Here is a 13,825-nt window from a genome sequence, read left to right as displayed (position 1 = left end):
CACAAACATAAACTGCACACAACACTGATAACACGTGACACAGCATAATTAAGGTGAAAGTAAACACACAATTTTACAAAGAGACACATAAAAATGACAAACGTAATGGAATAATGTAAGCGTGTTTGCCAACAAGAAGCAAAGCAGCCAAGCTGTTTCTCTTTCCGTACCTGTCGTTGGAGCCTCCTCTCTCATTCCCAGGGTTTTTCTAACGACAGCCTCTTCGATCGGGACCCTTGGGGCTAATGAGACAAAGAAAGTCCTTAGAATAATCGTCCTAATTACCATAAAAACTGACTTTGGAGAAACATATGAAAACACAAAAACGTAACAAATATTTACATTGGTAAAGTTACACATATAAACAAAGTCAGACTGGTAAATGTTTGACAATACACAACACATACAGCACAACTTAATGCTACATTGTGAGGACAGGATGAAAACAAATGGGGATACAGACATTAATAAGAATGACACAAATGCATACAAGACATATAAATATATCATGTGGCAAAGAAAAGTGGAAAGAGGGTTAGAAATGATATTTGTAGACTCAAAAGCTCTCAGTAATACCTGTGACTGATATTTCCTCTACAACACTCTCCGCTGTCCAGCTCACATACTCTGGTAAAGGGTAAAAAGTTGTTACACGTGTCCAAAGACGAATACTTCAAATATTGATGTTATTTCACGCAAGAAATTGGGGAACAGACAAAACAAAACTGTTAAAGAAAAGTGTTATTCTTTTTAATTTCTTTTGTTGTTGTTGAACAGATCCAGATGGTTAAAACAGATGAAGTTAAATAACTTTCTTAGTGAATGAATTTCTGTCAGTTTTAGTGAATGATACTATTTGAAAAGGGTGAAGTGAAAAGTTAGTTTTATTCTCATAATTATGCAGTTTACCTTGTGTTTCCATTTTTTCTTCGTAATGGTAATATTCCATGGAAGATTCAGCTTATCAAAAATAATAAATGTATGAGTAACTATCACTGATTTTGAGGATAGAGATTTATGTATTTTAAGTAATTTTACTAAAATCTCAGTCTCACCTTCAATGGTTAATGTAGCTGCTTCAGGCACTTGTATTGATGTATCTGGGATATCTGTGTGAGTGTTATTTAACATTTTTAAGTTTACTTATATAATTTAATGGACTGGTGAAATAATCTGTCAGTATGTACTATAGGTGTTAAAAAAAAGCTTAAAAATATCACATACTTACCATAAGGTACCCTTTCTATATCAATTTCTGAGAAAAAAAATAGAAAAATATAAGTGTAAGGAGCCTTCATATTTTAGAGATTGTTAGTTAAGTAAATGCTGGAGCTCGACAGCTGTACCGACCTTTGCCTGACAGGTAAAGCTCAGCTGTACTTTTAGCCTCACCCCTGGGCTCCAATCTGACAATGACCGAGTACACGCCTAAAGGATTATTCATTTGGTTAAATGGGCCTTTTTATGTAATATTATTCAAACGAAAAATGTTCCCGCACTGGAACTCCACAAACCTTCATCGGCAGAGGTAACGTTGCGGATGATCATGAAGTGACGTCTCCCTTCACTTCGGAAGGTGTATTTGGGACTCTCTTTAAGCTCCCAAGTGTCCTTATACCATGTTATAATAGCATTGTCGAAAGACACCTCACACTCAAAAGTGGCTGACTGATGTTCTCGCACCACAATGTTCTGGATGCGTTTGGTGAAATGTATTTGCTCGGCTAGAAAAAATAACGCAAGGTGGATGATTAGGACTAGAATCTAATGCCGGAAACGTCTTTTTTCTGCCTAATATAGGCCATTAAGATTTGATATTAAAGAAAGCCAGGAAAATGTAAAGGCAAAATATCTTGGGCATTTAAAATAAGAAGAGTTTTTCCATAAGAAGTGAAGAAGAAGAGGTCACAGAAGATGATAAAAGAGGTTAGTAGAGGGTATAATTTACAGTAAGCGTAATTCTGACAGTGAATCTATACAAACCTTCGATCCAAAGATTTGCCGTTGTTTCAAGATTTTTATATTTGCAGGTATATTCTCCTTGGTCTTCAGGTCTAACATCTTTGATTGAGAGCTTCTGAGTGTAATTTGCCACAGCAAATGTGTATCTGCTGTGGGGTTCTAAAAGCTTCCCGTTTTTAAACCATTGGGTTTTTACATTAGGTACAGAGAACTGGCAAGTCAATGTACAAGTTTGGCCTTCCTTACCAGCCACATCCTGCATACGCTGTTCCACTTCAGCCTCTGCAGAAAGAATAAAGGTTGATATTGTAAAAACGTACAGTATAGGATATAGTTTAGGGCTTTCACTAAAGGGAGAACCAAATGATGTTGTTACATACCAAGCACTGTCAGTTTGGCACTGGAGATATGTGGGCCACACACAATACGATAATTGCCCTCATCTCTCATCTGGCAATCCTTGATCTTTAAGATGTGACGATCACCCACAATTTTGATGTCATACTTGTCACTACTGTCAAGTTTTTGGGTTCCTTTGTACCAGGACAGTGTGATTTCGGGGTAGTTAATCTTGATTTCACATTCAAACACAACTTCCTTCTTAACAGTAGTTGTCTGGTCTGTGATGTCACGTACCACAGTGACAGGCTGCATAGAAAACAAAAGAACACATTAACACTCTGTAAATGACATACACTGGCTCCAAAAAATATTTGCACAGTATTTGGACATTAACCAAAGTTGATTTAATTTTTAAATTTTGCATTTAGCAAGTTGAATTCTAGCTAATACCCGAGTTGCCGACTTCAGACATTGCAAGGGGCAGTGTTGTGAAATAAGTCCCTTGTGAATGGTAATGATTTAGAATAGTTATTTTACATTTCTCCACTCTTTTTCAAGAGTGCTTTGAAGATGCCATGCGTAAATAAATGATAATTACTGGTTTTCATGATTTTCTCTTCAGAACTGGGTATAATTTTAAACTATTTTTATAGTATGTTTTCTTTAAGATACTTCTGTATTATTTGCCAAACTTGTCACAATAACTAATGCCCAAATCTGAGGTATGGGCTTCCCAGGTACACTTGCAGGCAGCATAACTTACACAAAACTAACACGTCCAGGCAGTTTGCAACATTAACTATAGACATCTTTCACTAAAGTTTGACAACCAGAAAGTTTCTAAATACACTTGTCATTTTTTAACAGTATATCAGCGTATCATTAAATACCCAACAAATGTTTTACGAAGTGCTTTATTTGAAAAGTATGCTTGCACTATAATTCTTTCAAACATATGCCACTTGGTTTGATGTTTTGTTATACAATATAATGACATTCGTGTATTTTAAATGCATTTTTTATGGTATTTATATACTGTAAAAAATGCATGTATAATACATGAATTTAATACAAATAACAGAATTAGATTTCAAACCTCTGTTTGTTCCATCCTCTTCTGCAAATCAGCAACAAGTTTAGCTAAATCCTCCTCAGACTCTCTTGCACCACTTTCCACTTCCTGAAATGTAATAAATTCAAGCATTTAAATAATTAATATAAGTTACTTTCATTCCTGGCTTGAAAGGTAAGTCTCTGAAAGTTCAATGTCACTAGAACCTTTCTTGATCAAGTTGGTTAATTTAAGTAAAGATATGAACATTCTCAATTAAGAGGAATATTATCATGTGTCAAAGACATGTTTATTAAAAGCTTAAGGTTACAGTGCACTTTGTTAATTTCAATTAAAACAAAATATCATAAAATATATAAAATATCTGATGCTGTTGTACTGTTATCTGAATCAATCTTACCGGTCTTCCACTTTCCTGTTCTTTTTCCTTCTTCAGAAACTCAATAGCTTGAAGGAGACCCCGGAAGTCTGTGATTCCATACATGCGAGCATATTTCTCATACTCTTTTGGATCAACATTTCTAAGCAACTCAACAATGTCAATATCCTTGTCCTCTTTAGGGCTTTTCTGCTTAGATGGAGTCCTGATAAAACAAAACAACACAACTTAGGCAATCTTTGAATAGTTATCACACTAAATTAGTGTTTCACAGCTTGTGCTGCTCATATGTATGCACAAATCACGCAGAATAAATAACAATTAGATCAATCAGTATAATTACAATCTATCATTTTTAACATTGTTATAATAACAATCAGTATTTAGACACTTATTCAGTCATATATTTATGTCTATAACTAATGTTCGACAAGGGGGGTCCTTGAGGATGGTTTGCAGTTTGACAGGTACTCACTTCTTCAGTTTCACCATTTCTAAAGTTGTCTCTTTCTTCTCATCAACATTCAAGTTGGTGCTGCACTCAATTTCTCCATGGTTGTTTGATGCAACACATCTGTACTGACCAGAGTCAGATTTGGTCACCTCTTTGATCTCCATCTTGGCCTCTTGACCCTTTTGTTCAATACTGATGCGGCCCCCATGAGTCATCTGCCTCCATTTGCCCTTCATCCATTTCACATTGGGAATGGGATCACCACCAACCTTAGCAATGAAGGTAGCTGTACCCTCTGCAAAAATATAAATCACACATAGCATCAATAACACTTTCTTCTACATTTTAATACAGTTCACCCCTAAAAAAGGAAAGGAGAGTCACTTACTCTCAACAATATGGACACTCTTTGGCTCCTCAATGAAGAACAGGTTGTCCAACTTTTTAACTGCTTCTGGTGGTGAAGGGGCAGCCTGTGCCGGGGCAGGAGCTCCTGGTTTCTCTGAAACTTTTGATGGAATATTGCAGTGAGATACATACATTTTTTTTAACTTAAGATATTCAAGATCCAGGTCTAAAACATTTTAGACAACAAAAACACAAGACCTGTTTCACTTTTTCAAAAAGCACAGCTGCAGGAATAAGAATGCCAAAGAAACATTTGCGAAGAAGCAGATTTGGCCAAAACAAATCATTGAGACCTGTTTGTATGCAACAAGCAAGTACTTGCCCTGACAAAAGTAATCTGTTGTCAGGCCAAGAAAGAACCAGAAGAAGAAGAAGAATTGCTAGAAGATTCTAATATTGGCAAACAGCCAACAGAATGGCATGGTTAGGATGAAGCAAATAAAAAAAGAAATATAAAAGCAGGCAAAAAAAAAAAAGAATTAACAAGGACAATAGAAACTTAATGTATCTTACACACACATAAAAATACCTTTGATAGTGACTTTAGATTTGCAGAATTCACTGCCAGCCTCATTGGTTGCTTTGCAGAGATAATCTCCAGTATCTGTCTTAGATACATGGATCATCTCCAATGTGGCAGTGCCATCAACAAATGTGATCTTTGTATTTTCAGTCGAAGAAAGCTCCCGTCTGTCCTTCATCCACTGAATCTTTAGAGGAGGAGATCCACGTACATGACAGCTGAGGGTAAGTTTCTCACCCTCAGTCACAGTCACTGGTTTAAGAGGCAAGTCAAAGCTTGGTGGTACCTTTTGCTCTGTATTCAGAAAATACAGTAATTATGAGCATGTTTACGAATGTTCAATCCTTTTTGATACATACATGCATGCTTACATACAGAGACTCATTTATAACAGGACATTTCACATTTTTATACTCCATAAATCTTTTACAAGAAAACATTATGAAACTACAATGGTAATTACATGGTACTGTAAGGTATTTCACATAATAGTGAAATTTAGTACCATGAAATTACCATCTGATACTGTCACTGTACCATAGTACTGCCACAGTACTTCAATAGCACTTCAAGCAATAGCACACTTATAACTAGACAACTGAAATAAGAAAAGTTTGACATAGAAACCAGCTGTATACCTGTAATCTTAACTGACACATCATAAGAGGCAGTGCCAGCTTCGTTGGAGATTTTGCACATATATGTTCCATTATCTGACAGTTGAGATTTTTTAATGCACAGGACAGCCAGGCTGCTCTTGAAGGTTACATCATAAAAGTCAGAGGAGAAGATTTCCATGCCATCTTTATACCAGTTGACTGTTAGGGGATGTGATCCAGCTACACGACCCTCAATCTTCACCATTTTGCCCTCAATGTCCTCAATAGTTCCTGAAGGCTTTTTGGTAAAACTAGGTGGAATTTTCCGTTCTATAGGAACAATAAAGAGAGTTGTTGTTAGACAGAACATACATAATAGGCAAAAAGTAGTTCTTTCACCTAAATGCATAGAGCAAAATTTGACAAATTTTCCAAAAAACAAAAAAAATAAAAGATTGTGACAAATGCTCAACAGTGCCACCTGTTTACCTACTGCAAGCAAAGAAAAACATAACAAATGTAAAGGCATGAAGAATGGAAGACAAAAATGTAAAAGAAATAAAGCACCACAGGTCAGTCCCAAGACAATGAAGACACAGTCACATTGAAAAGCCGTGACCAAATACCTTTCACAGAAACCTCTGTGGAACAAGAATCCTTCCCAATATCGTTACTAGCATGGCAAGAATAACGACCAGAGTCTGCCTTATCAGCTTTCAAAATTGTCAAATGTGGGGTGTTATCCACACATGATATCTTATAATTGCCCCCTGTGCGGATATCTTTGTGATCCTTGGACCAAGTGACTTTTATTGGCAATGATCCCGTCATGTGGCATTCCAGTTCGACAGTATCTCCCACCGTCACATCCACAGGTATGAGCTTTTTATCAAACACAGGCGGATATCTTGGCTCTGTAGAGTTAAATAGAGATAACAGCACAATTGTATAGTCATGGTAACACATTTAATTCAGTGTGTTTCACAACACAAGAAACACATTTAATCAGAGAACGATATGAAAGAAATAAACAGACCTTGGAGGGTGAGCTTGGCTCTACAAGAAGCAGTTCCAACACTATTAGTTGCAACACAAGTGTATTCTCCAGAATGTCTCATTTCACCTTTGACTATCTTTAGGACAGCAGAGTTATCATCAAAAGACATTGTGTATTCTGAATCGCTCCTAAGAGCTTCACCATCTTTTAGCCAAGAGATCTCCATAGGAGAGGATCCTGCAACACGACATTCAAACTGGACAGGCTGCCCTTCAATTTGAGTAATGCTAGTAATCTTTTTAGGGAAAGACGGTGGTGTTTTCACATCTGAAAAGCAAAACATTTAGCAAAATAAATTGATAATGGTTACGCAGTGCAATCAAAACATTTAATGCATTTAAGAGTGCTTTGAAGAGAAATCAGCATCACCTTGTACGGTTAAGAGGCAGCTGGAAGAGGCAGATCCTATGCTGTTTTCTGCCTTACATGTGTATTCACCAATGTCAGATTTGGCAACTTTAGCTAGTTTCAGACAGGCAGTGCCTTTGGTGAACTCCATCTTACAGGTCGGAGAAGACCGTACTTTGCCATCTGCCTTGAACCATGACACTTTCATTTCAGGAGTGCCACCAATCTGACATTTCAGACAAACTGCATCACCCACAGTGACTTCCATGGGCTCCAAACTCTCAATAAAGAAAGGTGGTTCTAAAAGTAACAAAATATATATACATACCATGAAGACAAGCATGCACATTTTGCTTTCGTCTCACTGTACCTTATATTGAGCAATTTTACTCAGTAACAAACCTAAGATGGACACTGCTGCTTCACAAGTGTCGTGTCCAGCATCATTGGAAACCTCACAAGTGTATTTTCCAGCAGCCTCTTTGTCACTGTTTAGACACTCAAGGATGCAGGAGCTCTCAGTGGTTGTAATGTTGTACTTGTAAGAGGAATAAATCTCCTGGCCATCTTTATGCCATTTCACAAGAATCCTTGGGCTTCCCGCATATGTACATTCAAGTATCAGAGACTTGCCCATTTCGACAGACAGGTTCTTGAGCTTCTTGACAAAGTGTGCAGCCTCTGAACGATAGACGGCATATATATATATATATATATGTGAGACACAAAGTTCCGCTATAACAAGTATTCAAGAAATAGTTACACATATAATAACTAAATTAAAACTAACCTTTAATAAAAAGGTTCACAGGGCAGTTTTCCTTTCCTGCATCATTAATGATCTGGCAAGTGTACTCGCCAGCATGAGATTTATCAATGTTGTAGAGCTCCAGAATTGCAGTATCTCCTCTTAAAGCAATCTCACAGCTTCTCCCAGACACTATTTCCTTACTGCCTCTAAACCATTTCAGTTTCATTGGGGTACTTCCTTGAACAGTTGCTGTAAAGGTGACATTTGTGCCTGGGAGGGCTTCCACCGGTTGAGGAATGGTCACAAAAGATGGGGGTTCTATAGCAAATACATCAGGGAGAAAATTACGAAATGTGCCTTAGCCAATAGATTTACATTTCTTATTTATTTGAAATTATTCTGCAACTAAAGACTAACCTTTAACAACTAAGGAAGCAGATGTCTCTGCAGTTCCTGCACTGTTCACTGCTTTACATTTGTATGTGCCCGAGACTGAAAGTTTCAGAGTTGGCACTTTCAAAGTGCAGGTATTCTCAGCGAACGTAATCTCATAGTTTGGCCCACTTTTAATCTCCTCTTCATTATGGTACCAAGAGATGGTGAGAGGTGCAGACCCTGAGGCTTTGCAGTCCAATTCAATAGATTTGCCAACAATGCTCTGTGTGTCCTTCAGTTTTCGTGAGAACGAAGGTGGGACGATTTTGTCTGTTCGACCGAAAACAACATACTCAGCTTTTGGCTTCATAAGAAATCACATGTAATTCTAAGTTCGGAACAAATATTATATACAAGGATATTAAACATTACTGACCCAAAACAGTGATGTGCATTTTGCAGCTATCACTAGCAACTTCATTCTTGATTTCAAATGTGTATTCTCCAGTGTCACTTTTCTCTGTTGACAATAGCTTAAGACTGGAGATCATTTTTGAGAAGGTGATTTTGTATTTTCTGCCTGAAGACAACTCCACACCATCCTTGTACCATTTTGGCTTAAGTTCTGGAGTTCCAGATACAGTGCACTCTAAGACTGCAGTGTCACCAGCGGTTACACTGATTGACTCTGTCTTATCCACAATTGCAGCAGGTTCTAGAAATTTAGAAGCGTCATTTTGTTAATTATGTTTACATAATTTTTAAAAGATATATACTCAAGTGGGAAAAATGTATTTTTCTTACAAACCTAGGACAGTTAGGTTCGCTGTGCATTCAGCTACTCCAGCATCATTTTTGAGCTGGCATGTATATTTTCCAGCACTGGTAGAGTCAGCTTTAAAGATCTTCAGGGTAACCTGATTATTCTCAAATGTAATTTTCCTGTTGTCACCATCTCTGAGAATGTGGTCTTTATCCTGAACCCAAGACACAGTCATAGGCTGCGAGCCTTTGACCGTTGCCAGCAAAACCACCTCCTCACCAGAGATGGCTGTCGTGTTAGATAATTTCTTCACAAACGCTGGCGGTTCTGAATGTCAGGAATAAGAGTCATCAGAGAGTCACAAAACTAAGCGCAAAATCCTTTTTTGGAAAATTATTTAATACTTTAAACTAGCATCTTACTGACCTCTCAGCTTTACAGTGCCCTGGCAGGAATCACTTCCTACATTAGTTGATGCTTTGCACTCATATTCTCCTGCATCTGATGCTTCCAGTCCAAGAATGTGGAGAGTTGCAGAGCATCCCTCAGACACAAATTTGTACTTCCTACTCTCCTTTAACTGTTTTTTATCTTTAAACCAGGTTATCTCAAAAGGTGCTGAGCCTTTCAGCTCACAGTTAAGACTGGCATCTTTGCCCTTCAGCCCTTCAACTGGTGTTGGCACTTTGTGGAAAGTTGGTGGTTCTACAAAAATGTAAATCAAAACAAAATGAGCATTTATGCATATTACAATCAATAGATAATTCATTAAATCAATAAATCATATCCTCTGAAGAGGGTTATCATCAATAACTAAAACTATGAAGCTGAAATAAAATAAATATTAGGTGGAAAAATTAAATGAAAATTAAAGGATGTTTGCCCTAGGCAATTAACTGAAACAAGATTAAATTGAAGCACTGAAATGACTAACTGGGGGGGGGAAAAAAGAAGAACAAACTAAAATAAAAAATAAGTTTAACTACAAAAAAAAAAGTTAAAAAAGTTAAAACTGAAAATATAAAAATAAAAGCAAATTAAAAATATTAATAGAAACTGTAATAGTATACAAAAACTAAACTATACTAAAATAACACTGCTTCTGAAAAAGTCAGTTAATGCTCATGTTGATAAAGGCATAAGCATTAAACTAGTGAATGAAAGATCCATTTACTGTCTAACCTTTGACTGTGAGTGTCGTACTGCAACTCTTAGTTCCTGCATCATTCTTGACTTCACAGGTGAATACTCCACTATCCTCAAAGCTGCACTTGAAAATTTCAAGGACTCCCACAGAGTTATCGAAAGTCATTCTCAAGTTGTCACCGTCGCTGAGAACAGCATCATTTTTGTACCAGCTAATTTTCAGAGGAGCTGTGCCAGTGACTTTGCATTCGAGCTGGAGTGGCTCTCCCATCTTTATGATTTTTGCAGCTGGCAGTTTCTGTGCAAACTCTGGAGGTTCTGTAAAACCAAAATTACAACATGTTATCATAACGATTAATGTAATATATGAAATGGAGCGGTGAAGATGGTTTTAAGAAGATGGCAGATGACAAGAGGTACATGGTGGCTGAAAGGGAGTAAAGCGTAATGATGAACAGGAATGAAGTAAGATGATGATGAAAGGCAGACAGACGATTTATGTAAGCAATACAAGAGCATGCAAATGGTGAAGCATGAAAAAAGAATTATCATGAAGAGTGCTGATAAGAGTACTTGAAAGAGGTCCAACCTTTGACCAACAAGGTTGTGGTGCATTTAGCGGTACCGGCATCATTGCTTATTTGACAAGAGTAAGTTCCACTGTGTGATATTCCAACGGCAAAAAGATCTAGGAAGCATGAGAGGCCCTCCAGGCCAGTAAAACATGAAGGTCCACAAATCAGCTCAGTGTCATCTTTGAACCATTTCACTGTGAAGGGAGGTGTTCCTTTAAAGGTACTTTTAAACCGAACAGTGGTATTTGGTATGACAGCCTGTGATTCTGGAACCAGCACAAAGCTTGGTGGCTCTAAATCATTAATGGGAAAGAAAGACATATAATTCTGTTAAGAAACTGGCAGCCATCAGAGATCTCAGGATATATATGTGAGAATAAAATATACTACTAAATACTGCAAAAGCTATCTGACCTTTCACCCTCAGTGTACCACTGCATTCACAACTGCCTGCTTTGTTTGTAAGTTTACAAGTATACGTTCCAGTGTCGGCTTTCTCTAAACACTCAATTTCCAAAGATACGCTGTTGTCATCTTGAAGTTGTTTATGTTTGGTTCTTCCTGACAGTTTAGTTCCGTCCTTCACCCATTCCACAGTTATAGGGAGTGAGCCAGATATTTTACATCCAATTTGAACATTTGTGCCCAGAATTTCCTCCATCTCCATCAAAGGTTTAATGAAGGATGGGGGGATTATTTGCTCTGACAAAGACAAAGAAAGTGAAGATCGTAAATATAAAACTAATCTAATACGAATTATTACATTAATTATGAATATCACTAACCTAGCACATTTAAAGTCACTTTGCACTGGCAGGCACTGATGTGGTTGGAAACCTCAAACACATAAGTTCCTTTGTCTTCCAAATGGACAGACTGAATTTTAAGTTGGCTGACATTATTGATGAAGCTGAGGCTGTGCTGTCTTGAAGGCATAACTTCATTGCCATCTTTACTCCATTTCACTTTCAGCTCAGGAGAGCCTGTAACTTTGCACTCCAAACTTATTGGATCTCCAGCAGTGACATTAATGACCTCTGGTTTTTCAATTATCTGAGGTGGCTCTGGGGATAATATAACAAACATATTTATAATAGCAAGTCAGCTACAGGATGGACAACTACAAAAAACACTTGCAAAAAAACCAACCTTGAACCAAAAGGGTAGCAAAACACTTTTCTTGCCCTGCCTCATTCACGGCCTGACAGGTGTATTTTCCACTGTGGATGGACTTGCACACAGGGATTCTCAAAGTAGCAATATTGTTCTCAAAAGTCCTCTCAATTGAAGGATCCTCCAAAATCCAGTTTTCATCTTTTTGCCATTGTATGGACAGAGGAGGTGATCCTCTTACAACACATTTAAATTCAACCTTTTTTCCAAGAACTGTGACAACATTCTCAATCCTCTCCACAAACGATGGAGGTTCTGATTGGAAATGTGAAATATGTTAAAGAAAGAAAGATAATATCATAAATATATAAAACATGTTAAAAATACTTAACGCTAACCTTTTATGCTGAGTGTAGTCTGACTTGAACAACTCCCAACTTCATTTGCTACAGTGCACTGATATTCTCCAACATCTAAAGCATCACATTTCTGTACATCAAGAGTCATTATAGAGCCATTCTTCTGCAAAATCACATGCTTTAGGCTTGATTTAATGTCCTTTGAATATTTTTGCCAGGTCACCTCAAAAGGAGATGTGCCTTTTACCTGACATTCAAAATATGCATTTGACCCATTCACAACCTCAAGAGGAGTCAATGGTTTGACAAGAACTGGGGGCTCTGAAAAAAGAAGAAAGCTTTAGATGAAACCAGTTCAAAATCTATGTTCTGGCCAGACATTTCTTGAGGAATCATATCAAACAATTTAAAGGCCTATAAAATGCACTACATACTAACCTTTCACTCTTAGTTCCATACTACAGCTCTCACTGCCCGCCTCATTTCGGGCTTCACAGTAGTACACTCCACTGTCTTTGATATCACTGCTACTTATCTCAAGCCGTGCAAGAGAATCGACAAAAGTCATTTTATGCTTGTCACTTGGACTTATTTCATTCCCATCTCTGAACCAGTATGTGTCTATCTCTGGAGTGCCTGTAATCTGGCATTCAAAAGCTACCAATTGGCCTGGTTTTACCACTGTTATTTTTTCAGGTTTGCGGGTAAATTTGGGTGGTTCTGTAAAAATACAGAGAAAGAAAGTACTTATTTTAAGCATTTAATAATAGTGAAAAAATAGTTTAAAAATTATTTTCGTAAAAACCTTTCACAAAGAGTGTTGCTTGGCAAGCATCTGATCCAACATCATTACTTATTTCACAGACATAGTCTCCGGAGTCGGAAGGCTTAGCAAAAAAGAGCTCCAGTGAGCTAGAGGTGTCATTTTTCTGAACTGAACAGTCAATCCCTGAAGAAACCTCTTTCTTATCTTTAAACCACTTAATGGTCAGTGGTGGCGTGCCAGACACAAGCACATTAAACTGCACTCTGGATCCTGGTATAACATCTTGTGATTCCGGTTTCTCAATTATTGACGGAGGTTCTGCGTATAAGAGGAAGATTTAAGATGAAAGAATAAATGAAGATAAAACTCACTGAAAGGAACAACATGAAACAATAAGATGGCATAAGATTTAAAATACAGTTTACAACTTTACAAACTAACAAATGATTTTGTAATTGATAAAAGCCAACGGTAATTGCAAACCTTTGATTTTCAGCGTGCCTGAGCACTGAACAGTGCCTGCTTGGTTTTTAGCAATACAGGTATAGTTGCCACTGTCTGAACTATCAAGACGACTGATTTCCAAAGATGCTGCATTCTCAAAGAATATGCATTTGTGCTTCTCATCTGTGTCTATCTCTCTGTTTTCCTTGAACCAAGTGACAGTTAGGGGAAGAGATCCAGAGACCAGACATTCCAACTGTGTAAAAGATCCTTTTATACTCTCCATGTCCTTCAATTTTCTTGTGAAGGAAGGCTTGATTATTTGATCTGTTACGGTGAAGGGAAAATATAGCAGCTTCAATCTGAGTGTTGATCTAAAATTTCCAATT

At 37.4% G+C, this 13,825-nt stretch overlaps 1 protein-coding gene across 27 annotated transcripts in view; it reads right to left on the bottom strand.

Moving 5' to 3' along the window:
• Positions 1 to 13,825, bottom strand: part of ttn.2 (titin, tandem duplicate 2) — a 163,328-nt gene that overhangs the window by 106,219 nt on the left and 43,284 nt on the right. For 21 of the 27 annotated variants that reach the window (XM_058786692.1, XM_058786704.1, XM_058786696.1 and 18 more), the window contains 33 exons: positions 13,476 to 13,763; positions 13,032 to 13,310; positions 12,665 to 12,946; positions 12,266 to 12,547; positions 11,904 to 12,182; positions 11,540 to 11,818; positions 11,169 to 11,456; positions 10,769 to 11,047; positions 10,216 to 10,497; positions 9,460 to 9,738; positions 9,079 to 9,360; positions 8,707 to 8,985; positions 8,313 to 8,600; positions 7,935 to 8,213; positions 7,547 to 7,825; positions 7,166 to 7,444; positions 6,776 to 7,063; positions 6,366 to 6,653; positions 5,779 to 6,069; positions 5,147 to 5,434; positions 4,598 to 4,717; positions 4,231 to 4,504; positions 3,777 to 3,960; positions 3,401 to 3,484; positions 2,343 to 2,610; positions 1,984 to 2,244; positions 1,515 to 1,724; positions 1,351 to 1,428; positions 1,229 to 1,255; positions 1,056 to 1,109; positions 910 to 960; positions 577 to 627; positions 171 to 242 (listed from right to left, as the gene is read on the bottom strand). In XM_058786692.1, the coding sequence (XP_058642675.1) occupies positions 171 to 242; positions 577 to 627; positions 910 to 960; positions 1,056 to 1,109; positions 1,229 to 1,255; positions 1,351 to 1,428; positions 1,515 to 1,724; positions 1,984 to 2,244; positions 2,343 to 2,610; positions 3,401 to 3,484; positions 3,777 to 3,960; positions 4,231 to 4,504; positions 4,598 to 4,717; positions 5,147 to 5,434; positions 5,779 to 6,069; positions 6,366 to 6,653; positions 6,776 to 7,063; positions 7,166 to 7,444; positions 7,547 to 7,825; positions 7,935 to 8,213; positions 8,313 to 8,600; positions 8,707 to 8,985; positions 9,079 to 9,360; positions 9,460 to 9,738; positions 10,216 to 10,497; positions 10,769 to 11,047; positions 11,169 to 11,456; positions 11,540 to 11,818; positions 11,904 to 12,182; positions 12,266 to 12,547; positions 12,665 to 12,946; positions 13,032 to 13,310; positions 13,476 to 13,763 (7,392 nt within the window). The remainder of the gene's footprint in view (positions 1 to 170; positions 243 to 576; positions 628 to 909; positions 961 to 1,055; positions 1,110 to 1,228; positions 1,256 to 1,350; positions 1,429 to 1,514; positions 1,725 to 1,983; positions 2,245 to 2,342; positions 2,611 to 3,400; positions 3,485 to 3,776; positions 3,961 to 4,230; positions 4,505 to 4,597; positions 4,718 to 5,146; positions 5,435 to 5,778; positions 6,070 to 6,365; positions 6,654 to 6,775; positions 7,064 to 7,165; positions 7,445 to 7,546; positions 7,826 to 7,934; positions 8,214 to 8,312; positions 8,601 to 8,706; positions 8,986 to 9,078; positions 9,361 to 9,459; positions 9,739 to 10,215; positions 10,498 to 10,768; positions 11,048 to 11,168; positions 11,457 to 11,539; positions 11,819 to 11,903; positions 12,183 to 12,265; positions 12,548 to 12,664; positions 12,947 to 13,031; positions 13,311 to 13,475; positions 13,764 to 13,825) is intronic. The other 6 variants (XM_058786715.1, XM_058786716.1, XM_058786697.1 and 3 more) reach the window with 5 other exon arrangements.

The sequence above is a fragment of the Onychostoma macrolepis genome, chromosome 09 (genome assembly GCF_012432095.1).
Source record: "Onychostoma macrolepis isolate SWU-2019 chromosome 09, ASM1243209v1, whole genome shotgun sequence".
In the NCBI taxonomy this organism is placed as follows: Eukaryota; Metazoa; Chordata; class Actinopteri; order Cypriniformes; family Cyprinidae; genus Onychostoma; species Onychostoma macrolepis.
This window is presented reverse-complemented; position numbering and strand designations above follow the sequence as displayed.